We start from the raw sequence: 23760 nt of genomic DNA on the forward strand, positions 1-23760 counted from the left end.
GTGTGGAGAAGCAAAAAAAGTTTATTTGAACGCTCAAATAGGTGCCAGGAGACTAGACATCTCAGATCAAGCACACCAACGGAAGCAGTTTTTCCTCCTTATATACCCAGGTTGTTTACGTGCAGGAAAATAGTGAACTGTAGCAAGATTCTCACGCTGGAACATCCTCCTCCTCCCCTCTACAGACACACATCTGAATTCTTCTTCTATACCACTGATAGTAACTAGGCAGCCTCAAGGTCTGTCTTGCTGTTCCCAGCTATTAGCGAGCCAGAGAAATGTTATGCCTGCGGGGGGGGAAGTGGCGGAAAAGGGGATGCTTTTAGGGTGCTTGGGCTTAGAGCGGGGGCACTTCATCGATTCTTGTGATCTTCCACTCCCCCGAGTTACCTAGGATCATGTCCAGTGACCCCAACAGTATTAAAATGGTTAAAATAATAGTAGCAATGTCCTGTACTTTAAGTGCATTATAGTGACATCACTGTAAAGTCCACACTCAATATTTCTGTCCCCATCATCCACTCTCAGAAGATTAAATTAAACTAATACAAATTAAAAGGCTTGCCCTAACAGAATCCAATTGTCAAAATAATTGGACAAAAGTTATAATGCCTCTTCCAAAAGTTAACTATAGAAATAATAAAAATTAAAATGGAGAAGTGGGAAGGAAGGGGGGGGGGAGAATTCCATGCAAAGGTGGGCTTTGAGTGAATTCTGGATAAGCATACTTGTATGTGGAAGATGGAGGAGTGGGATTCCTGGGGAAGAGGGTTTGGGGAGGCAGTTGGGGAATTTAATGATGGGATAAATAGAGATAAAAGACAGAGTGTCTTGGGGTAGTTGTAAGCAGGGAGTTGTAATAGTAGGAATGGATATCTGTGGAAGGGAGCAAGATCAGAGATGAGGGACTACGTGAGATATAGGTTCTAGAGAGAGATGAGGATATGGATGTGTGAGAAAATGAGTTAATGCATGGATAACAGGGCGATGGATAGTAGGAGAGAAGATGTGCTTGAGAGACATGTCAAGACATCATCTACACTCTAAGTATTTCACCAAATCCTCCTCTTCCAGCTCTCTCTGTTGGATGTTCAGTTTCATTCTCAAAAGCAAGTCATCCTTTGGAGGGGGAGAAAGTAGACCATGTAGAAAGAAAGCGGACAAAGACAGTAGACTAGCTACACACTCAGGGGGCACAACCATCCGTGATTCCCAGGGTTTCTCTCCCCACCATCATTTTCAAAATCAATGGTGACAATAACCTTGCGGCCGCTATGCCAGACGACTGGCTAGTAACACCATGTCTCTAAGTTTGAACAGCCTCCTGTGGGGACTTTCTCGGGACTCTCTGCAGAGACACCAGCAAGCGAGCTGAGTTTTGGGGGGTGGCTTGGGGGCCAGGAGCTAGGCAGGGGCAGCGATGGCCTAGTTGGGGGGGGAGCGGTGCAGGGTCAGGGCTATCCGTGTGGGACCCAGCGCCTCGCCTCTGGGCGCACGAGTGTCCTGGGCTGGTGTGAGCGAGTCCCCGGGACTTTGGAGCCTCTCCCCTTTCGGGAGTGCGGCCCTGGCAGGGAGCCTCCCTAGGCGGAACGCTCGCGAGGCGGAACCTTTCTGCCACGGCCCGCGTTGCTGGCGGGAGCGGGTAAGCGGCCGTGCTCGCCGGAGCCCGGGTGTGACCCCTCCCCCCCACGCGGTGGCCGAGGAGAGCGGCTGAAGATGGCGACGTCCCGCCGGCGGCTGGAGCGGTGCCTGAAGGTGCTGGGAGCGGCCGCGGGCCGGCCGGAGCGCTTCCTCAGGTGAAACTCCCCGCGCGGGCGGCTGCCGCGGCTCCGACACCCCCCTGCCCCCTCGCTCCCTTCAGTCATGACCCCCCCCGCTGGCTTCCCGGGTAACGCCGCCCCCCCCCCCCGGGTTTTCGCCAGGCGAGCACCCGGTCTCTTGCCTGGGGGGATGCAGCCAGTCTGGTGATTACCGCGCTTGTGTTTCTGAGGCGCTGTGGCTGCAGCCTGAGACCGGCCCCGCTGTGCCAGGCGCTGTACAGATGCAGAGCAAGGGGGTACAATCCAAGGGTGCCCTGTGACACATCCAGTGTTCTCACTCGGCTTCCACTGCTTGATGCCTTTCTGAAAACCTGGGTCCTGGATTTGTGTGATGGGGGAATAAAAAGTAGAAATCTTTGATGCAGAATAGTGATAGAAATGGAGCCGTGTTAGTCTGGGGTAGCTGAAGCAAAATGCAGGACAATGTAGCACTTGAAAGACTAACAAGATGGTTTATTAGATGATGAGCTTTCATATGTGTTCATTTTTTTAAATTGTATCCTTTGGTATATATGGTTGTGACTACTTTCTTCCACTATTTGATCTGAGGAAGTGGGTCTGGCCCACGAAAGCTCATCATCTAATAAACCATCTTGTTAGTCTTTAAAGTGCTACATAGTCCTGCATTTTGCTAGAAATCTTTGGCACTCATGGTTGCAGGTGAGAGCTTGAAAATGTGACCTGAATATAATGTAAACTTTTGGAAATAAGAAATAATTTTAAAAATCTCTTTAATATCATGATTTTTGAGAATTAGCTTTGAGTAAGATTTGGAGCATGTCTGAATTCTAGCCAGCACTCTGGTTGCAGAATTGGAGACGTTAGGTTTTATCCTATGCGAAGAACCCTACCGAATTCAGAGTCATGACAAATGCTTTATGGGTTGTGAAATCTGGGGTCTCCCACCCTGAAATTTACTTCTTCGTGTGTTTTTACACTATACGGATTTCAAGAGGGGAGACCAGCATTTCTCAGATTGGGAATCTTAAATAGGGACATAAAATCCTGTTTAATTGGTTAACCAGTTAAGCAATTAAAGAGGGAATAGGTGGGGCCAGGCTGGAGTGCCTCTTCTCTCCTGCCACAGGCATACTCAGTCCCACTGCAGATGGGCTGCTCCCACTAAGCTGGGGCATGACTGTCCGCAGTGAGTGGAGAGCTTTTTCAGCTCCCACTGGTTAACTAGAACTGCTTAACTTACATTCCTAGTAATGACCCAAAAGGAGCTGTAGGGGAGGGGTCACAGGGTTATTTTAGGGCAGGCATGTCCAAAGTCCGGCCCGCGGGCCAATTGCGGCCCGTGTTCCGGTTTAAGACGGCCCCCCGGGTAATTTGGCAATATCTATCTTTTATGGCCCCCAACGAATCCATATGTATTGAGATGAATACATTGTAAAATCTCAGTTAATGTCAGTTGGTCTAAATCAGTTATAAATATATTTGGACACAACATGTATACTTGGTGTTATGTTCCTGTTCATATTTTTTGAACTTAAAAGTTGACAGACAACCTTTTACCAATAATATGTAATGTACTTTACAATGTTCCTGACATATATTTCAGCTTCCTGGATTTTTTTTTTTCATCTGGCCTCAGATATGAAAGGCAGAGTGATTTAACACTGTTTAGATTTGTCATCCATGTGACGAAATGAAAAGTATGCCGTTTACAATAAACTTTGCATAAAATAGTTAATTTGCATTTAATTTTAATGGTTCAAAGAATGTCAGGCAAATGGTCGGCCCTCACGCATGTTCACTTCATCAAATCTGGCCCTCTTTGAAAAAAGTTTGGACACCCCTGTTTTAGGGGGTCACAGTCTTGTCACTCTTCTATGCTTCCTTCAGGGTTGTTGGTCAGCAGCAGCACAGAAGAGGGTAGAAATGCATTTGATCCCTCAGATCCCTTTCTAATTGACATCTGAATTTGTTCAGTTTGCTATCTTTATGTGCAATGAAATGCTTAATTTTTTTTATCAGTGTGCAAGATGGACTGGCTGCAGACTTCAGTTCATTGACAAAGACTCTTTATGATTTGCATAAAGCTCAAGGGACAAAACTAGTTTGCGGAAGTCCTCTAAAAGAACTGGTGGTAGAAAACTTTGATGAAGAACAGATCTGGCAACAAATAGAGCTACAGAATAATTCAGTTTTAGACTACTTCAAGAAAGCTGTTGATAGAGATGTTAAAGACAAAGATCTCTACATTTTCCCAGCCCAAGAAGAAGAGGACTTTGAGGCAGACTCTAGCAGTGATAAACAAATGGAACAGAAAAATTGCATGGAAACAGAACCTGCCTCTATTGAACATAAAAGTGAGGCTGAAGAAAAGCAATGTAAATCCAGATCAAGGAAAAGGCAGATATGTAGTGATGACGATTCAGATGTTGACTTTGATATTGATGAGCTAGAGCAACAGGTTCAAAAGTTGAAGAAGCCAATCTTGAAAAAATCAAGTGAAAAGTCCATAGTAGATGATAAATTTTTCAGACTGGCTGAGATGGAAGCCTTTTTGGAAGATGTAGAGAAGGAAGAAGGCAAGAAGAAGGTGGATGATGATGATGAAGAGGAGGATGAGATTGATTATTTTGAAGATATTCTTTCTGATGAGGATGAAGAAGAATCTGGAAAAGATAAAATCGAGGTAAAGATATATGTATCCAGAATTAGAAACATTTTTCACAAGCCGGTATGATTTAAATTAGCTTAAAAAAACTGATAAGAAATTGAAATTGCAGTTTAAATTGGAAAGTAAAGGTAGGCTTTTTAAAAAAGTATAATGAATCATTGAAACAATTTAACAAGGATTTGGTGGGTTCTCGTTACTTAAAACCTTAAGCTCAAGATCATATGCCAAAAGACAAATTATTGGCTCAAAGCAGGAATTACTAGGTGAAATTACATAGCCTGTATTATGCAGGAGTTCAGACTACAAAATAATGATACCTTCTGGATGTAAAAATCTGGCTCTATTAACTTGTTATCATAAATATGTGGGATCAAATAAACAGTCCCTATGCAGAAGAGTGTACTTATCTTTGGATAGGTCTCGGTTTGTAGATCTCTTTTGCGGGAGGGCAGGGTTTTATAAGGCTGTAAATTAACCTGAGCTGCTGTATTTTGGCTTGAACATTATTTTCAGGCTTTCTTCATTGCTTGTGACAGTTCTGTTCTTTCAGTATCTTATTTGAAATGTGATAAAAGAAAAATAAAATGTTTCTGGCAGTGATAAATTGATGCACATGAGAGCCATGTGTGATGCTGTCAGGGGATTTATGAGCTACCCCCCACAGCTTAGTAAATAAAGTCAAAGTTGTTGACAGCACATCCACTGCTTTTCCAGATCTTGGTCTCTAAGCAAATTAAAATAGAATTGACTATTTATTGACGACATTAAAATGTCTCACTTGTATGAAGGCCACTTTCTACCAGTTGAGGTTCACTGAATTCTCTTTGCAAATCTCATACAGTACGTATATATAACATGGCCCTCATGGTTATAAAAGATTCTTGTTCACTTGTACTTTCACAGGGTAATCTCTTATTTTCTCCCCCCCCCCCCAGCCAGTTAAAAGTTCCAGAAATTTGAAATATAAAGATTTCTTTGACCCCATTGATGCCGATGATGCCTTAGTTAATGAAAGCGAAAATGATCAGGGTGATGAAGAGGAACATGACCTGGAAGAGGAGGATGAAGAAGGCAGCATTTTTGATGAGTATGTACACTTGGAATGATTTGTAACTGTTCTGTAGTATCTGCCCAGTTATTTGAATTGTCACTGGTAAGGTAACATTATCTCTTAAACAGAAAATAAAATAGTACTCTCTGCCAAAGAGATTTCTATTATATTAAGGAAGGCGCGGCCTTTTTAAAACTTGTAGCAAATATTTCATTATGTTCATGTGCTTTTGGCTTTCTGTAATGTCAGTTCAGCATGTTAATTAACTACTTTTTGACTGAAGCAATACATAATTCATTTAGTCAAATCCCACAGGGCAACAAGTCTAATGACTATTCTTTTCTCAATTGGGGCGACATATCTTCATTAGATATGTAGGAGATCATCCAAAAGCCTACTTTCAGAATTATGTTAGGTCTTAAAGAAAGCAAAGTAAAAATTCTGGGGATTCTCTGAAAATGTATTATAACCATTTATATTACAGCATTTTTATGTTTATAGGATTGAGGAAAATAATGAAATGGAAGTAATGGAGCAGAATGAGATACCTAAAGAAGTCTCTAAAAAAGTTACTTTTAACTTACCTGAAGACAGTGGAGACGAAGTTGATACAGACACACCAAATGAGAAGAGAACTGATTCCATTGGAATAAAATCTTCTTTTGAGAAAAGGCAGGAAAAGGTAACTGAGATGTTCTAGTGCCCCTTTGTGAGCAACTGTTTTGAAGTTTTCCACTAAAACTTGAGCCAAAGACAGGTGTGTTATTAATAAGTTCATTGTATTTCATTGTAATGAAAGCATTAGAAAAATTGTAGAAGAAAATATCATTCAGTAGTACAGGGGTTCACAAACTTTGTGATACCATGACCCCCTAAAATGCTAAATGAATTTGTGTGACCCCCCCTCCCCCACTCTCACTGCCCTGGGTCGCTTCCTCCCCCATTCTCACCAGACTTCTTGCCCTCCTGGGGTTGCTTCACGGCATTTGCGGTCTTCAACACCCTTCCCCCCTGCAGGCTCCTCCCTCCGTCTCTTTCTCCTCTGTGCCTCTTTTTTGCTCCGCAGCCGTGTGGTTTGGTTTGGTTCCGTTCCTCTCTGCCTCTTCCTCTGACCCCCATGTGCCCTTATTTACCTCCGGGTCCTCTGCCCCGACCCAATCCCTCAGCCCGCTGCCAGCTGGGGAAGTGTTCGGTTGCCCGGCAACCATGCCCTGCTGCCCCCTTGCGCATCTGCTCCGGCGCCGGCCTCACTCTCCCACCGCCTTGCCTCCTCCTGCAGCTGAGCCACACTCCTGGAGTCCTGCAGCCCCTGCCCCACTGTGCGGCTTGCCAGCGGCTGCCTTCCGCCGCTCTTTGCGACCCACAGTTTGAGAAATGCTGCAGTAGTAGAATATTTACAGAAAGATCAGGCAAAAGGTGTGCAAAGAATTTTAGAAGTACATGGAATAATTATTCGTATTCTTCTCTCTACCTTGATTTACATTTGGTTGTTGCTAAACGTGTGTAACTTTTAGGAAATTTTATCTTTCAGATGAATGAAAAAATTAAATCTCTAGAAAAAGAGTTGTTGGACGAAAAACCTTGGCAGCTTACAGGAGAAGTGACTGGGCAAAAACGACCTGAAAACAGCCTTTTGGAGGAATCTTTGCTCTTTGACCATGCAGTCAGAATGGGTAAATATTATGCTAAATAATTTGGTTGTTTTACTGATGAGGGTGGTACACAACTGCTGTCTGCTTTTCTCCTATCTTCCCCCCACCATGCTTATAAGTTTGCCAAACATTGCCCAAACTGGGATTGAATATTTTAAGGCTATATTTTCTGCTATAAACATTTTATTCTCTCACCCATTTGTTAACTTTCAGAGGACGCTTTATTAAATGAGAATAATCCATTGTGTATGATTCACTTATTTATCGGGCAAACACAACTTTGTTATTTTTCTCAGCATTTCACACTATGCATTCTTTCCTGGGAAAATAAGATAGTAAGCTTATCTAGTCCATCTTCATTCCAGGCCAACACGCCTCTCTAAAATCATAGAACCATAGAGCTGGAAGAGACCTCAGAAGGCCATCAAATCCAGCCCCCTGCCCAAGGCAGGACCAATCCCAATTAAATCAACCCAGCCAGGGCTTTGTCAAGCCGAGACTTAAACACCTCTAGGGATGGAGACTCCACTACTTCCCTACGTAACCCATTCCAGTGCCTTACCACCCTCCTAGTGAAATAGTTTTTCCTAATATCCAACCTGGACCTCTCCCACCGCAACTTGAGACCATTGTTCCTTGTTCTGCCATCCATCACTACTGAGAACAGCCTTTCTCCAGCCTCTTTGGAACCTCCCTTAAGGAAGTTGAAGGCTGCTATCAAAGGCACACTGCTGACTCATGTCCAGCTTCTCATCCGTTGTAATCCTCAGGTCCTTTTCTACAGAACTGCTACTTAGCCAGTTGGTCCCCAGCCTGTAACAATGCTTGGGATTCTTCCGTCCCAAGTGCAGGACTCTACACTTGTCCTTGTTGAACCTCATCAGATTTCTTGTGGCCCAATCCTCCAATTTGTCTAAGTCACTCTGGACTCTTTCCCTGCCTTCCATCTTATCTACCTCTCCCCCTAGCTTAGTGTCATCCGCAAACTTGCTGAGGGTGCAATTCATCATCCAGGTCATTAATAGAGATGTTGAACAAAACCGGTCCCAGAACCGAACCTTGGAACACTCTGCTAGAAACCGACCGCCATCCTGACATCGAGCCATTGATCACTACCCGCTGGGCTCGACCTTCCAGCCAGTTTTCTATCTATCTTACTGTCCATTTATCCAATCCACATTCCCTTAACTTGCTGGTAAAAATACTATATATTTTTCTAACATTTGTCAGTTTTTTGTTTTTGTTTATAGAACAAGCTCAGTGCAAGTTAAAATAATATCTCCAAAACTTAATCTCTTTTTCATTTAATGAATGATTAAGTTTCTGAATATTTAAACTTGCTGTTTTCGTGCCCTTTTAGCTCCTGTTATCACAGAGGAAACCACCTTTCAGCTTGAAGATATTATCAAACAGAGGATAAAAGATCAGGTTAAAATGACTTAACTTCACCTCTTTGCTTTATTTGGAAGCTTGAATATTTCAACAAAACATAGCTGGCACAGGAATGAATTGAAATGTACTTGCATTGACTTGGAGTTTTGAGGACACAGGAATAAATTCCAAGCATGAGTTTAAGGCCCCTTAAGTTTTTTTAGGTATCCGTTTGTCTCCTGAACGTTTCCAGAAGAAATAGATTAGAATCTTAATAACTCCATTCTTTATGCTTTGGGTGCTCCGACATTTCTCAATTAAAGAATGAATTAAAATTACCCTCACAGTTTACAGGTTCAACTATAAAAGGACTACTTTGGGGATTTGCAGATGGAATTTCTATAACGGAAATGCAAATCTCTATTTAATTATCTCTTCTCAATATTGACCAAGAATATTTTTTTCAGAGTATATTAAATAGATTCTGTGGGTAAATAAGTATAGTATAATATAAATATTTAATTGCACTGAAAGCCATATTGCTGTTTATAATTTATATTAAAAAGTACTTTCAAAATTTTATTCTTGATTGTTAATTAGTATACTATTTTTGGTTGTTTCTGTGCACTAAAAAAAAAGACTGGCGAGTGTGTGAAGATGTCTGTGCTTCAGTCTTGTTTAACGGGGTGGATTTTTTTTTTCTGGACTAAATGAAATTCTTTAGAAAACACAATCTTTGCTATCATATGGAGCTATTAGAGTTAGTAATTGCCAAAGTTATGGCAAAAGGTAGCTCCCTTTGTATAAGAAATTGCCCCTGCTATTAGGTTAGTGCAGTTTTGGAAAACCAAGTTAATATCCTCATGGAAACAACAAATGAGATATCTGATACATGTGATATATAAATATGGTCTTCTGTTGAAGCTTATTTGATGCAATTGCATCTTAACTGTTTTCTGGGTTTGTCTTAGGCTTGGGATGATGTAGTACGTAAAGAAAAACCAAAAGAGGATGCCTTTGAATACAAGAAACGTCTAACTCTGGATCATGAGAAGAGCAAGTTGAGTCTTGCTGAAATCTATGAGCAAGAATATTTGGCCCTCAACCGTGTAAGTTATGATAATGGACATGCACATACTAAGCCATTGCTGTTGGTTGCAGAAATCAAACAATGACTTCATGAAAGTTTTTATTTTTAAATGCTGAACTGCCATGAGTATTGGAAAATCCTGAAGTGCTCATTCAGTACAACCAGGCCAGTGAACTGATACTTCACATTCCATGTTTACTGTTCAATTTGCACAAATACTTTCAAGAATGGATCGTTGTCTTAAAATGTGGCATGACAAATAATAGAGTTTACATTCTAGAACAGGGATTGCTTTAAAAAATGTTCATAAGAGGAAATTACTGTTATTAGTCCCTTTTTTGTGTAATTCATATTGATATAATTGTTCTATTATAATTAAGCCGCCTCAGTATCATTAGAATAATTATTTGTCTGAATCCTTTGAGTTCACAGATAATGCAAATCCTTTAAATATATTAAAAATATTAAGATTTCAGTAAATATCAGACTTGGTCTTATACACAGTGGCTACGTCTACACTGGCCCCTTTTCCGAAAGGGGCATGTTAATTTCACAGGTCGTAATAGGGAAATCCGCGGGGGATTTAAATAAAAATGTCCGCCGCTTTTTTCCGGCTTTTAGAAAAGCCGGAAAAGAGCGTCTACACTGGCCCCGATCCTCCGGAAAAAGCGCCCTTTTCTGGAGGATCTTATTCCTACTCTGAAGTAGGAATAAGATCCTCCAGAAAAGGGCGCTTTTTCCGGAGGATCGGGGCCAGTGTAGACGCTCTTTTCCGGCTTTTCTAAAAGCCGGAAAAAAGCGGCGGACATTTTTATTTAAATGCCGCGGGGGATATTTAAATCCCCCGCGGATTTCCCTATTACGACCTGTGAAATTAACATGCCCCTTTCGGAAAAGGGGCCAGTGTAGACAAGCCCCCTATGTTTTAATTTTCTTTACCACATCTTTAATAGGAGCCTAAGATTCCTTAATTTCCCCTTCTTTAGCCAACTTCAGATGATATTTGAGTTACACAACCACTTACCAATGTGAAACACCATGTCAGAATTAAATCCACTGAGTCTTATGAGACTCTATGCTCCTGGTGAGACTCATGGTGTTTTGAGTCTGAGAGAGGGGGTTTTTTTTGGGAGGGGGGTTGTTTTTTTTGTTTTTTTCAACGCATGAGTAAGAGTTAGGTACTTACTTCCCCTTGACTTTCAGTGGAAATGGGGTGCCCGATTCACACTTCTATTTGGAAATCTTCCCATAAGCTGTTGACATATTGAGGATCATTTTAACCCTCTATGGTTTAATGTACCTATCTATAGATCAAATCCATGGCTGTCCAGTTTATATCCATGGGCCATGTTTGTGGACTGGATGCAGATAGAAATTTTGTATCTGTGTAGGACTCTACCATCTGCAAAAAATGATATAATCTGCATACTGCAGCATTGAGATATAATGTAAAGTGTTCTAGTATCTTTATATGCAAGTTCCACTAAGAGATGTTGCTATAAATGTTGTTGTTGCTATTTATTATTATTGTTATTTATTATTAACACAGCAAAAAACTGAAGAGGAAGAAAATCCTGAACATGTCGAAATTCAGAAAATGATGGACTCACTTTTCCTAAAACTGGACGCTCTTTCCAACTTCCACTTTATGCCTAAGCCTGTGAGTCTCTTAGTTTTCACAATTTTTAAACTCCGTACAATAAAATGTTTGGAAAATAGGCAGTAAGATGAGGGATACTTAACAAATAATTGTAGTGGAAGTATTTCAGAAACACATTATAATCAGCCTTAATATAAATGGGAATGTAACTAGTGTGACTAAATTCAGTTAGTAATATATTGCTATGACATATTAATATACATGAATGGTGTTGTTCTTTCTTTCTAGCCCGTGCCAGAAGTTAAAATCGTCTCAAATCTTCCAGCTATAATTATGGAGGAAGTAGCACCAGTTAGTGTTAGTGATGCAGCTCTCTTGGCTCCTGAGGAGGTCAAGGTAAGAAATCTAGAGCTCCACAATGAGAGTACCCTGCACCCTCAGAAGGGAGAGCTGGGAGACATTTTTGTGACTTAAGGATTTCCAGCATACTGACGTTTGGAGAAGCTAGCTTGGCTTAACTAAGTTTGGGTGCCTTCCTCGCCACATGCTGGAAATGGAAAGCTTCCTTTCCAGAATAGTTTTATTCTGTTTTTGAAAACTACCCTACTGTTCACTGTTTGACTATCTAATACTCTTTATTGTTAAGGAATGTACCGTGCATAATCTTCATTACCCTATCTTTAGCTTTAGTCAGTGACTCCTTTGTCTGTTTTATATTTTTATATGGGTGTGTATATATAGGGAAATGTTAAGGGAGCATAGGAGAAAAAAATATACATGCATAAACTATAGGGGGTATGTCTACGCTGCACGGCTATTTTGGGATTCCAGAGGTATCCTGAAATAGCTACCTTGTGTCTACACAAGCCGCCCATTATTTCAAAATATTTTTCAAAATAACAGGCGCATTCTTTAGGTATCCCGGTAACCCTTTCCATGAGGGTTAAGGGATATCTCGAAATAACACGTTATTTTGAAATTTGGTGCTGTTTAGATTCATCAAATTTAAAAATAAACTATTTCGAAATAAGATAAGCAATTTGGTAGCGCAAATTGCACATCTTATTTTGAGTTTAGTGTGCTGTGTAGACGCAATGTAGGAAGTTTTAATTTACACAGCTAGTATGAGTGAATTGTACTATTTGGGTTACTCTGTTTCACTAACTCATATTTAGCTACAGAAAGATTGGATAGAGGAGAGATGAAATAAACACAAAAACTACTTTGTATATAAGATGAATAGTGCTATTTCTGCAGGCTAGTAAATGAGATGTACAGCAATAGTAGTCATTCTGTTTATACTTGTCACTAGCTTAGATAGTACTTTTGGATCCAAAGTTACATAGTTATGTCTCTTTAGGAAAAGAGTAAAGCTGGAGATGTGAAAACAGACACAGAAAAAACCACCACAGACAAAAAACGAGAACGAAGAAAGAAGAAGCTTCGTAGACGTATGAAGCTAAGGGAAAAGCAGCAGCGTCAAAAACTCCTGGAAAAAACAAAACCAGGAAAAGAGACACAACTCAGCAAACAAGCTGCTGCAGCAAAGTTAAAAAAGCTCACCAAAGAAGGCAAAACAACTTTGCTCAAGGTAAGACTGTCTTATGTTGTCTACTGTACATTTCAAATATTTAGTAATTGGGTATTGGTTTCCTGTCTTGTCATTTAAAACATTTTAAAAAATGAAAGTCCTCAGTGCAGGGCTGCATACCAGCTGCTTTGTCCTGTCCTGTTCTCACCCCAGTGTAAAGCAACCCTACACCCAAATAGCATGTGCTATCACAGAGCTCCTACACCATCATTCTTCCTCCACAGCCAGCTCATTAGCTTTTTGGGGAAGGGGGGCATTCTTGAACTTGGTAAACTCGAGATTCTGTAGTGATTCTTGGGGATGTTCAGTTTATTTTAACCTGTGCCAGGGACTAGCCCTGTGAATATCAACCACTAGTACTTGTAGACAGCAAAGGATGCCTTTTTATTCTTGCCTGGGCTGAGCACTTCCTTGACAGAAAATGTGGCCCAAGGTGTCAAAATATAATTTCAAAACAAAGAGCAGTTTGGACAGTTATGTTTATTGATATTTACAGTGTTATATTTTATGTTATTTGTCCTATAGATTTTTTTTTTTTTTACTTTGAATAAACTCATATTTCATAATCATCTTCCCCTTTCCATTAGTATGTGCAAATAGCTTAATCTGTGGATCCAAAAAACCTGAACTGTACAAGAGTTATTCTGGAATTTAATCTTTAAAGTATAAATGGAAGGTACTATTTATATTTGGTGCACTTTATTTTGAAGTTCACAATCTGAGTTGCAATTTTGGAAAAAATTGCACATGGGCTTATTTTATGAATGTGAGTACAAGGGGCCCCCGCTATAAGTCGCCCTGGTATACATCCGTTCCACACTAAAGTCGTTGACGTGTGTAGGAACTGATGCATTGTAAGTCCTCCCATTCCCCACTATAAGTTGTGCGAAACACTCCTCCCAATTTGCTTAAATGGAAGTCATCCACGGGAAAAAAAATCCCCGATTTAAGTTGTTTCGCTATACGTCCAAATTTTTTGGAACGTATCTTGGATTTAGTGCGAGGACCCCCTGTAGTAGGGACATTTAAATACATTTATTTGTGTAAACAAGTCACCACTGAATTTTTTAGCAGTTACATGTTTAAACACGGGTCAGGCAGGAGCTAGTGCTTATGGGGAGGTGGTTGAAAAACCAGCTCCTTCTTAAGCACAGACTCCTGCCTGCCACCCTCTTTCCCCCTCTCCCTTCCCCCACCTGGCTATGGCATCTGATACAGAGACAGCAAAGCAGGAGACAGGCGACTCTGTGAGAGCCGGTACACGAGGGAGACAGCTTGAAATCTGGCCTCCTGTGTGTACCAGCTCCCCGCCTGTCCTTGCCCCCACATGCTGCTGCCTCTGCACTGGCTCCTGCCTCTTCCACTCCCTCCAGCGCCTCTGATAAAGAGGCAGCGGAGAGGGAGTGGTGCATATAACTGTGTTCACAGATCCACGTTAACATCCCTAGTGAGTAGTCCTGTCAAACTCAATGGAATTACTGGCATGCATAAGCATTTTGAAAATCAGACCCTAGCTAGTTCCTCCCAAGCTTTATAGATATAGTTCAGAATGCTACTTTAAATTCAAACAAAAACATCAGATGTTACAAGAACAAGTGCTGCTTGTGTGGGATTTCTTTATAACCTCTAAATATTGATCCTGTATCTAGAATATAGTAAAATCTGTAGTTTTTTAGGGGTTTACCACGTACAAGGGAACATTCATTCTTAATATTTAAGGTTTTTAAAACAGTGAAAGAGGCTATCGAAAGTAGTTTTCTTTAACACATCTAAAACATTTGCACTTTTACAAAAATAAAGCAAAAATCTACATTTCTCTAGAAGGGACTGATAATTAGGCTTGTGAAAGGTTAATCGGTGGAGCAACTTCCCTCCCAGCCACCATAGGCAGGGGGCTGCTCCATTGCTGCGGGGCCAGCCACAGATGGGGGTTGCTCCAGCCATCCGGAGCAGCCTCTGTCCGTGGCAGACCTGGGCACATGTCACAGGCAGAGGCTGCCTCCACCCCTGCTTTAATTGGCTAACTGGTTAAACAGCACATTTAACCAATTAAATTGGATTTGACGTTCCTACTGGTAATATCCAAGTATTCAATTCTGGATTTGTATGTATATTTCTTATTAAAACGTGTTAAGCATGGGTATGAAGAAGGAATAAATCCCTTAGTCTTTTGAAGTTACAGTGTGGTAAAAAACCAGGATTGCATAGCAGCTGTCTGCAAATCAGTTATCAGTAACATTATTGATAAAGTATATTTAAAATAAAAAGGTTTTAACTAGCTTGTAATTATGTTGTTGCATTAGTCCATTGGAACATTTGCTAGCTCGTCCTTTATTATAAACACTTTTTCTATTGACAGGATGAAGGTAAAGACAAGGCTTTAAAATCATCTCAAGCATTCTTTTCTCAATTACAAGATCAAGTGAAAATGCAAATTAAAGGTACAAAGAAAATACAGAAGACACAGCAAAAAATTTCTGTTAAAAAACTTAAATTATAATACATTTTATATGTCCTGTACCTTGTATATATTGAAGTAAATATTTCTAATTTGCATTTTGAAATGTAGCTTTTATTTTATATAGTGCTTGAAACTCTTCTGTAAGTTGAAGTTCCATTGAATGTCCTTCCTGCTGCAGGTGTTGAAAATGTGGACTGTTCATGCTCTTCTTTCAGCCTTCTGCTTTTTTTTTTCTGTTAGGAATCCAGTCTTTCTTCTTCCTCTAAAAGAAAAGTCTCAAACAATAGGCAGATAACACAGCACATCTGTGAAAATACAGTATAATATTTTATTTATAGTAAAACCTTGAGTTATGAATACCTTGGGAATGAAGGTTGTTTGTAACTGAACAAAAGGTTATGGTTCTTTCAAAAGTTTACAACAGAACATTGACTTAATTCGACTTTGACATTTTACTGTGCAGAAGAGAATTGCTGATTTTAACCACTTTGATTTAAATGAAAGAAGCACAAACAACTTCCACGCATTGTAAATCTGGCTTTTAAACTTTTTTTTTTTTTTTTTTTGAGATTTACATAAAACTTTTGAGATTGGTGTTTGACCAGCCAGTTAGTAACTCTGTTGGTAACTCTGAAGTTTTACTGTATTGGTCTCCAAATTATTTCATTTTTTCTCTCTCCATGTACACAGAAAAAAGTGGGGAAAGAGAAGTTTAATCTCTCTATATAAAGTTGTTTCCTGCAGGACGACAGAGTGATGCCATCACGTCACTCTGCGTCCTGTTGCCCACCTCCACCCTTAGCTGCGCAGCCTCTCATTTACCCGTGTGGTGCTCTGGGGAGGCGGAAGCCATTCGGCTGTCCCTCAGCGCTCCGAGAAGGTGGAAGTCATGCGGCCTTCTCCTCTTCTCTCCCCCCACCCCCCTCCAGTGCTCTGGGAAGGCAGGAGCTGTGCGGCCTTCCACACGCTACGCGCCCCCTCCCAGTGCTCCAGGGAGGCAGAAGCTGCATAGCCTTTCACCCCAGCCCCCTCCCCACCGGTGTTCTAAGGAGGCAGGAGCCACGCAGCTTCCTCTCTCCCTCCTCCCCCACTCCTGTCTCTGCAGGCTGGTGGTAGGATATGAGGCTAAAGGGAAGGGTGCAAGGAGCAGGCTGGTTACGGGGAAGGGAAGTTTGGTGTGCGTAGCAGCCAGAGAGAGGGGGTTGGCGAGCTCCTTCAACCTTCCTTGCTCCTGCCTCCTTCCAGAAGGAAATTTTATGCTAGAGAAGGGGATCAAGACGGATTGCCTAGCCACTAATTTTGAGCAGCCAGACACCTTACTCCCAGCCTGCTGCTGCACCCTCACCCCCTCCTGTATCCCACCTCTTAACCAGATCTTGTATCCCCATCCCTATCCCACTCAATAGCAGCCCTGTCCCACAGACTGACCCCACATTTTTGGCCACACCCCAGAGCCTAAGTGTGCCCACAAAATCCACTAACCCTGGGACTCCAGAAGAGTTAATCTGGCCTGAGGCTTTGCACCTCAGTCATCACTGCCCCAACCATGGGGCTGGAGCACCAGAGGACGGAGGTGTTTCAGGTGAGGGCTGCGGGTTTTGGGAGGGGCTTTTTTTCTTTCTTGTGTGGTCCCCAATTGATTTTTCTGGGGGTCAGTGGCTCCTGACCCAAAAAAGGTTCCCCGCCCCTGCCATAAATGAAGACAGTGTTGAAACCCTTTTTGTTGGACATAATATTTGACTTGATTTAAAATGAAGCCTGGTCAACAAGGCCTCAATCAGGGCCCAGCCCCCATCTGGTCACAGTGTCTTGTCCCTGGTCCCATTCCTGGGGCAGTCTCTGTGGTCCAGTCCCTATCTGGCCACAGGAAGGGCTGGTGCTGGACCTCCTGTGGCACAGTGGACAGAGTGGGGCTGGCGAGCGCAGCAAGCATGGGGGGCAGCCCCCTAGTAATTTAGTAAAACATTGGCTTTAGGCATTCTCAGACTTGGTCATGGATGGGCTTTATTATTCAGTTATGTGTGTGTTGTAACCCTGTCTAAAGATGGTCTTTATGACTGAAAATAATTTAAAATGATCGATAATTGACGTGATTAATAATAGCATATGAAACATAGACTTTATTTAATGGGACTTCGGCTGCTGCATCTTTTTGCACATTTCTTGGAAGTTTACATCATAACTGGTCAAATCCAGTTTTATGCATGCAGTCAAGCTGACTTCTCTCTATTTTATGGCAGGAGGCTGGGGATGTGGGGTGCAGGAGTTTGGGGATGGGGTATGTGGGGCTCAGGGTAATGGGTTCAAATGCATGATGGGCTCAGGGTTGGGATTTGGAATGTGTGCAGGAATGTTATGTCACTGTGGCCACCGTTCTATCCAACACAAAATTTTTCAACGTTATCTTTATTTATGGCAGGGATGGGGAACTTTTTGGGGGTTGGGGACCACTGACCCACAGAAAAATCAATCAGGGACCACAAAACTGAGAAGCCAAAAACCCCCTCAAAAAATCCCCAACCCTCACTGATGTGGCTCCCAATTGAAACAACTCATTTCCCCTGGTGCTCCAGCCCCATGGTGGAGGGAAGGTCAGGGAGGACTGAGGTTTAAGGTCTCAGGCCAGATTAACTCTTCTGGGGTTCCAGGGTTAGTGGATTTTGTGGGCCCTCCTAGACTCTGGGGTGGAGCCAAAATGAGGGGTTAAAGGTGCAGGATAGGGCTGCCAGTGAGTGGGATAGGGATGGGGGTGCAGGAGAGGGTGAGGGTGCAAGGTCTGGGTGGGATATAGGATGCTGGAGCAGGCTGGGGGCAGGGTGTCTGGTGTGGGGTCTCGGCAGGGCGGTGTGATGGTCCTGACCGAGGCTGGGCACAGCTGAGGCATCCACTCAAGGTGAATTGCTCAAACTCGGGGCTCCTTACAGCCCCAGACTGGAGACCTTCCCAAATAGACCACAAATCAGTCACACCGAGCACTTCAGCTGCCAATCTGGCCAGCCAGAAGCCTCACAAGCAAAACCCCTCTGAAACCCCAGCTCTTCCTGTGCCCCAAACAGCCCCAGGCCTAACACACAGGTGAGGGCTTTTAGAACCCAATCTCACCTACCCCAAACGGGTTCTTCTGGTCCCAAGAAACCAGCCACAAGTCCCAGTCAATTTACAATCTGGATCTTATCCACAAGTCCATGCTGAGCCAATCCTTTAGATTCTAAAATCTAAAGGTTGATTACTAAAAGAAAGAAAAGCATGAGAGTAAGGTTGTTAAGGAGAATACATTACATGCATCAAATCACCAAGTTCTCAATGCAGGCTCTTAGCAGAGATGTTACAACTGATATGTTAAGTCTCTGGTGTACATCCTATGTCAGGATCGGTCCACGGTTCTTCCTGGCTCGCTGTTCCCTGCAAGGTTGCATCTGGGATCAGGAGCTGAACTCAAGACCAGATGGAGGGTGTCACATGACTTACATACCTCTCCTGGCATCTTCCTGGCCAGAGCAGGTCACGTAGTCGAGCGACCTATCTGTTTCACATGCTCGCAGCCATTATGCCCTAGCTGGTTTGCAGGTATCCGTCACATTCCTCAGGTGTGTATTGGCACCTAGAGATTCATTGTCTCTTTGCTAATTAGCATAGCCACTGGCTGAACATTCTTTGCCCATTGCTCTGTCTCAGAGAATTTTCCAACAAACACAGAGTACATATTTACAACTCTACATACGGATAGTATACAAGTACATGAATAGCATATACAGACTCAGTAGAACATAAGCTTTCATGTGACGACTCACGTGGCCCCCTTTGTACCGACTTTTGGGGCAAACACCTCCCCCCCCATGGGTGCAGCAATGATCTTTAAAATTCAATAACGTGACAGGCGGTGAGTGTGTAGGTTGGGAGTTTGGGGTCTCAGTAGGGTGGTGAGTGAGAGGGCTGAGGTTACGGAGTCTCAGTGGAGGGGGTGAGCAAGAAGGCTGCGGGTGCAGGGTCTCAGCGCAGGAGGGGCCACTTGCTTTTGTGCTGCTTTCAGGCATGGCCTCCCGCTGCTCCCATTGGCTAGAATCTGGCCAACGGGAGCAAAGGGGAAAGCCTCCAATTAGTTCTTCCCTCTGAGGCTCTTCCCCCAGCCCGAGGAAGGGAAGTGGCAGTGCATCTAGCTATTTCTGGCTTCACTTCCCCGCGAGCTAAATCGGCGGGGAACTTCACGGCTTGCTTTCTTGCCCCCCCACTGCAAGGAAACCGGTGCTGTTGCTTCATTGTTGTGGGGGGTCTGTGAGGCTGGAGCAGGGGGCTCCCTGCTGCAGGGGCGAGAGGGTAGCAAAGGGGAGGCTGAGCTGAAGCTGCAAGAGAGCCATATTTGACTCCCTAGTGAACCATATTTGGCTTGCAAGCCATAGGTTGCCAACCCCAGGGATAGGGTGTAGCATCATTTTAAATGCTACCAACTTGTATTTGGATTTTTTGTTTTTTAGAAAAAATGTTCAAGTGCCCCTGAATTTGAAGTCTTAGGTTATTTCTGTCCCCATAAAATTTAACCTTTTAGCTATGATCATCGTTCTTATAACCTTATCTACTGAGGTATTATATGATTTAATTTGCTTGTATTTGGAGGAAGATTAAAACTTACTTCTATATCACTGTATGTGTGATTTAAAATAAATTGTATCGCTTCATCTCAAGCATGAATTCATGAAGTGCACTCAAAGCAAAGGCCCAAAAGTACCTCTTGCTGCCTTTTACTTGTTACATAAAATCACAGATGTAATGAATTGGACAGGATCTTGAAAGGTCATCTAATTCAAACTCCTGAGCTGAGGGAAGCCCAAGTAAACCTACACTATTCCTCACAGATATGTATCTAACTTACTCTTAACTACCTCTAATGAGGAGGATTCTAAAGTCTTCCTTGGAAGCCTGTTCTAAACCTTTTTAAAATATTTCTAACAAAGTTCCTTTACTTTATGAATATGAAATTCTTAATTTTGTTCTTTGGAGCTTAGTAGATAATGAGAGTATCCTTTTTAGAATTGAACATTATTGTCCTGCTGGTCAGAAGAAATCTAAAGGTGGCTTAATATAGACTCCCACTGTAAGGTGGGAGAGAGTGTTCTAAGATACTGTGCTCCCTAACAAATGGCAGCTCATTCGATATGCAAATGAGGCTCGGCAATAAGAAAAGATTAGAAAAGAAGAGACTTAGGGGGTATATGATAGAGGTCTATAAAATCATGACTGGTGTGGAAAAAGTGAATAAGGGGAAATTATTTACTTATTCCCACAATATAAGAACATGGGGTCACCAAATGAAATTAATAGGCAGTAGGTTTAAAGTAAACAAAATGAAGTTTTTCTTCCATGGGTCCGGACTTAATACATCCAAGAGTACTGAGGGAGTTGGCAAATGTCATTGAGAAGCCTTTGGACATTATCTTTGAAAAGTCGTGGACATTGGGAGAGATCCCGGATAATTGGAAAAAGGCAAATGTAGTGCCCATCCTTAAGAAAGGGAAGAAGGACGACCCACAGGCCGGTCAGTCTTACGTCAGTCCCTGGAAAAATCATGGAAGGGATCCTCAAGGAATCCATTTTGAAGCATTTGGAAGAGGGGAAGGTGATCAAGAATAGTCAACATGGATTCATGAAGGGCAAGTCATACCTGATCAATCTGATAAGCTTCTATGATGAGGTAACTGGCTCTATGGATATGGGGAAGTCAGTGGATGTGATATACCTTGACTTTAGCAAGGCTTTTGATATGGTCTCCCACAATATTCTTGCCAGCAAGTTACGGGAATGTGGATTGGATAAATGGACGGTAAGATGGATAGAAAGCTGGCTGGAAGGTCGGGCCCAGCAGGTAGTGATCAGCGTCTCGATGTCAGGATGGTGGTCGGTTTCTAGCGGAGTGCCCCAAAGTTCGGTTCTTGGACCAGTTTTGTTCAACATCTTTATTAATGACCTTGATGAGGGGATGGATTGCACCCTCAGTAAGTTTGCGGGTGACACTAGGCTAGGGGGACAGGTAGATATGCTGGAGGGCAGGGATAGAGTCCAGACTGACTTAGACAAATTGGAGGATTGGGCCACAAGAAATCTGTTGAGGATCAACAAGGACAAGTGTAGAGTCCTGCACTTGGGACGGAAAAATCCCAAGCATTGTTACAGGCTGGGGACCAACTGGCTAAGTAGCAGTTCTGCAGAAAAGGACCTGGTGATTACAGTGGATAAGCTGGACATGAGTCAACAGTGTGCCCTTGTAGCCAAGAATTCTAATGGCATATTAGGTTGCATTAAGAGGAGCATTGCCAGTTGATCCAGAGATGTGATTATTTCTCTTTACTCGGCTCTGGTGAGGCCACAATCTGGAGTATTGTGTCCAGGTCTGGGCCCCCAATTACAGGAAGGATGTGGATGCATTGGAGAGGGTCCAGTGGAGGGCAACCAAAATGATGAGGGCGCTGGAGTATATCACCTACGAGGAGAAGCTTAGGGAGTTGGGTCTATTTAGTCTGCAGAAGCGAAGAGTGAGGGGAGATTTGATAGCAGCCTTCACCTTCCTTAAGGGAGGTTCCAAAGAGGCTGGAGAAAGGCTGTTCACAATAGTGATGGATGGCACAACAAGGAACAATGGTCTCAAGTTGTGGTGGGAGAGGTCTAGGTTGGATATTAGGAAAAACGATTTCACTAGGAGGGTGGTGAAGCACTGGAATGGGTTACCTAGGGAAGTAGTGGAGCCTCCATCCCTAGAGGTGCTTAAGTCTCGGCTTGACAAAGCCCTGGCTGGGTTGATTTAATTGGGATTAGTCCTGCCTTTGGCAGGGGGCTGGACTTGATGGCCTTCTAAGGTCTCTTCCAGCTCTATGGTTCTATGATATTCCACGCATAGGCTCATTTGCATACTCATGGTGCAAGATCCTGCCAGTGTAGACATAGCCTCACTGTTTTAAATCAATTTAGAAATCAGTTTAAACTTGAAGCAGGTTAAATGGTAGGAAATGATAATCCTGAATTTTCATTCTCCCATTGCAGAATGCCCTAATTATCCTTTAAGAGTTCCCAAAGAAATTCTGAATTATCCTGAATATATTTCATCAGATTGAGATACTTGTAGTATTAAACTGATTTTGCCAATGACAATATACCATTTTTAAGTATCTAAAATAAAAAGATTAATTAGTTGTTGAGGACTAAATATTTTTTTCAAGTAACTTCAGATACATTGTGTATCTCCAAAGAGATGTTTGGAAAATTTGTCACAGTGCAAGTAATAAAAGCTAGTGCATTAGTTCAGTCTCAGGCAAAACCAGGATAGCAAAATTATTGTTAACAGCTTACATAAAGGACTTATGTCTGCATCTTTAAAAAATGGGCACTATATATAACTGAGTGATCAATAGTAGAGTTTTGGGTAATGAAACCAGAAAAGGGGCATAATTTATTTATTGCCTAGAAACCTATGTTGAAGTGTATTTAAAAAAAAGTAATTATAACTATGTATCACTTGTGCTTATGTACTTAACCCTGGGACATCCCACAATTCCACTGTTAGCATCCAATTGGTTCCAGTATTTGTTGCATTATTATAAATGGAAACTACTCTAACAGTATAAAAAGTTAAAATTGTAGCTGGTATTCACATTCCTGTTCAAAACTTTCTTCATTTGATGAAGAGTTTTAATTTGTGGCTTATATACCCACGGTACAATTGTATCTTACAGAACTATTCCTGAAGATGTTAATCTCTGAACATAAATCTTCAAGGTACTACTAGACTATTCATTGTTTTTTAAATAAACCTTTGTGTCTTTAAGATATTTCTGCAGTCTTCCACAGCCATAAACTTTCCAGTGGTTTGAAGCTGAAAAGGTTTTCTGGTCAAGATGTTTTTGCTTAACAAATTTGTTGACTTCCTTTAAATTGATCAGTACTTCAAGGTTTTCACTCCTCTTAATCACCTCTTTAGAAAGTAAAACAAAAGAAGCAGTCATGTACCACTTTAAAGACTAACAATATAGTTATTAGTTTATTAAGTGATGAGCTTTCGTGGGGGCAGACCCCCTTCTTCAGATCATATTCTGAAACTGAATTAGCATGATTGTTATATAACAGAGGAATACAATGAAAAAAGAAAAAAATATTACAAACTGACAAATCAGCTACATAGAACAGAAGGTGGGGACGGGGGCGGTGGGGGGGGGGGGGTGACAAGGAAGGAGGCAATTATTTACTGTAAGAGTCAATTAAGCCAATCGCTTACAGTGGCTAATCTGGGGTCACTACAAATATCAAAAGGTGGGGAGGCTGTCATTGTAATGTGTAAGATAATTATCTCCATTAAGGCCCATTTGCAACATGTCAAATTTTAGCATAAATAAAAAAAAGTGTGTGCCTGTGTTACAGGTCAATTATTTTACATGTGGTCTGAAATATTAAAAAAAACTTGCCTTGTCTGTTATAACATGATCTTTTGTGAAGTCATAGTGCATGTGACTCCC

The 23760-nt window shown here is 42.1% G+C and overlaps 1 protein-coding gene across 1 annotated transcript; it reads left to right on the plus strand.

The window, feature by feature from the left end:
* Positions 1-1638: 1638 nt before the first annotated feature.
* MPHOSPH10 (M-phase phosphoprotein 10) lies at positions 1639-15622 on the plus strand. The gene is made up of 11 exons (XM_075897714.2): positions 1639-1796; positions 3801-4464; positions 5385-5536; positions 6002-6182; positions 7032-7173; positions 8513-8580; positions 9495-9632; positions 11163-11273; positions 11502-11609; positions 12574-12804; positions 15164-15622. Exons 1-11 carry the CDS (start codon positions 1717-1719, stop codon positions 15302-15304), a joined length of 2016 nt encoding a protein of 671 aa, XP_075753829.1. The 5' UTR covers positions 1639-1716; the 3' UTR covers positions 15305-15622.
* Positions 15623-23760: the final 8138 nt, after the last annotated feature.

Source organism: Pelodiscus sinensis, chromosome 14 (assembly GCF_052426305.1).
Source record: "Pelodiscus sinensis isolate ZL-2025 chromosome 14, ASM5242630v1, whole genome shotgun sequence".
NCBI lineage: Eukaryota > Metazoa > Chordata > Testudines > Trionychidae > Pelodiscus > Pelodiscus sinensis.

Coding starts and splice junctions, on each gene's coding strand:
- MPHOSPH10 (XM_075897714.2), top strand. CDS start 1,717: ATGGCGACGTCCCGCCGGCGGCTGGAGCGGTGCCTGAAGGTGCTGGGA. Junction 4,465..5,384: donor CTGGAAAAGATAAAATCGAG/GTAAAGATATAT, acceptor CCCCCCCCCCAG/CCAGTTAAAAGTTCCAGAAA. Junction 11,610..12,573: donor TGGCTCCTGAGGAGGTCAAG/GTAAGAAATCTA, acceptor ATGTCTCTTTAG/GAAAAGAGTAAAGCTGGAGA.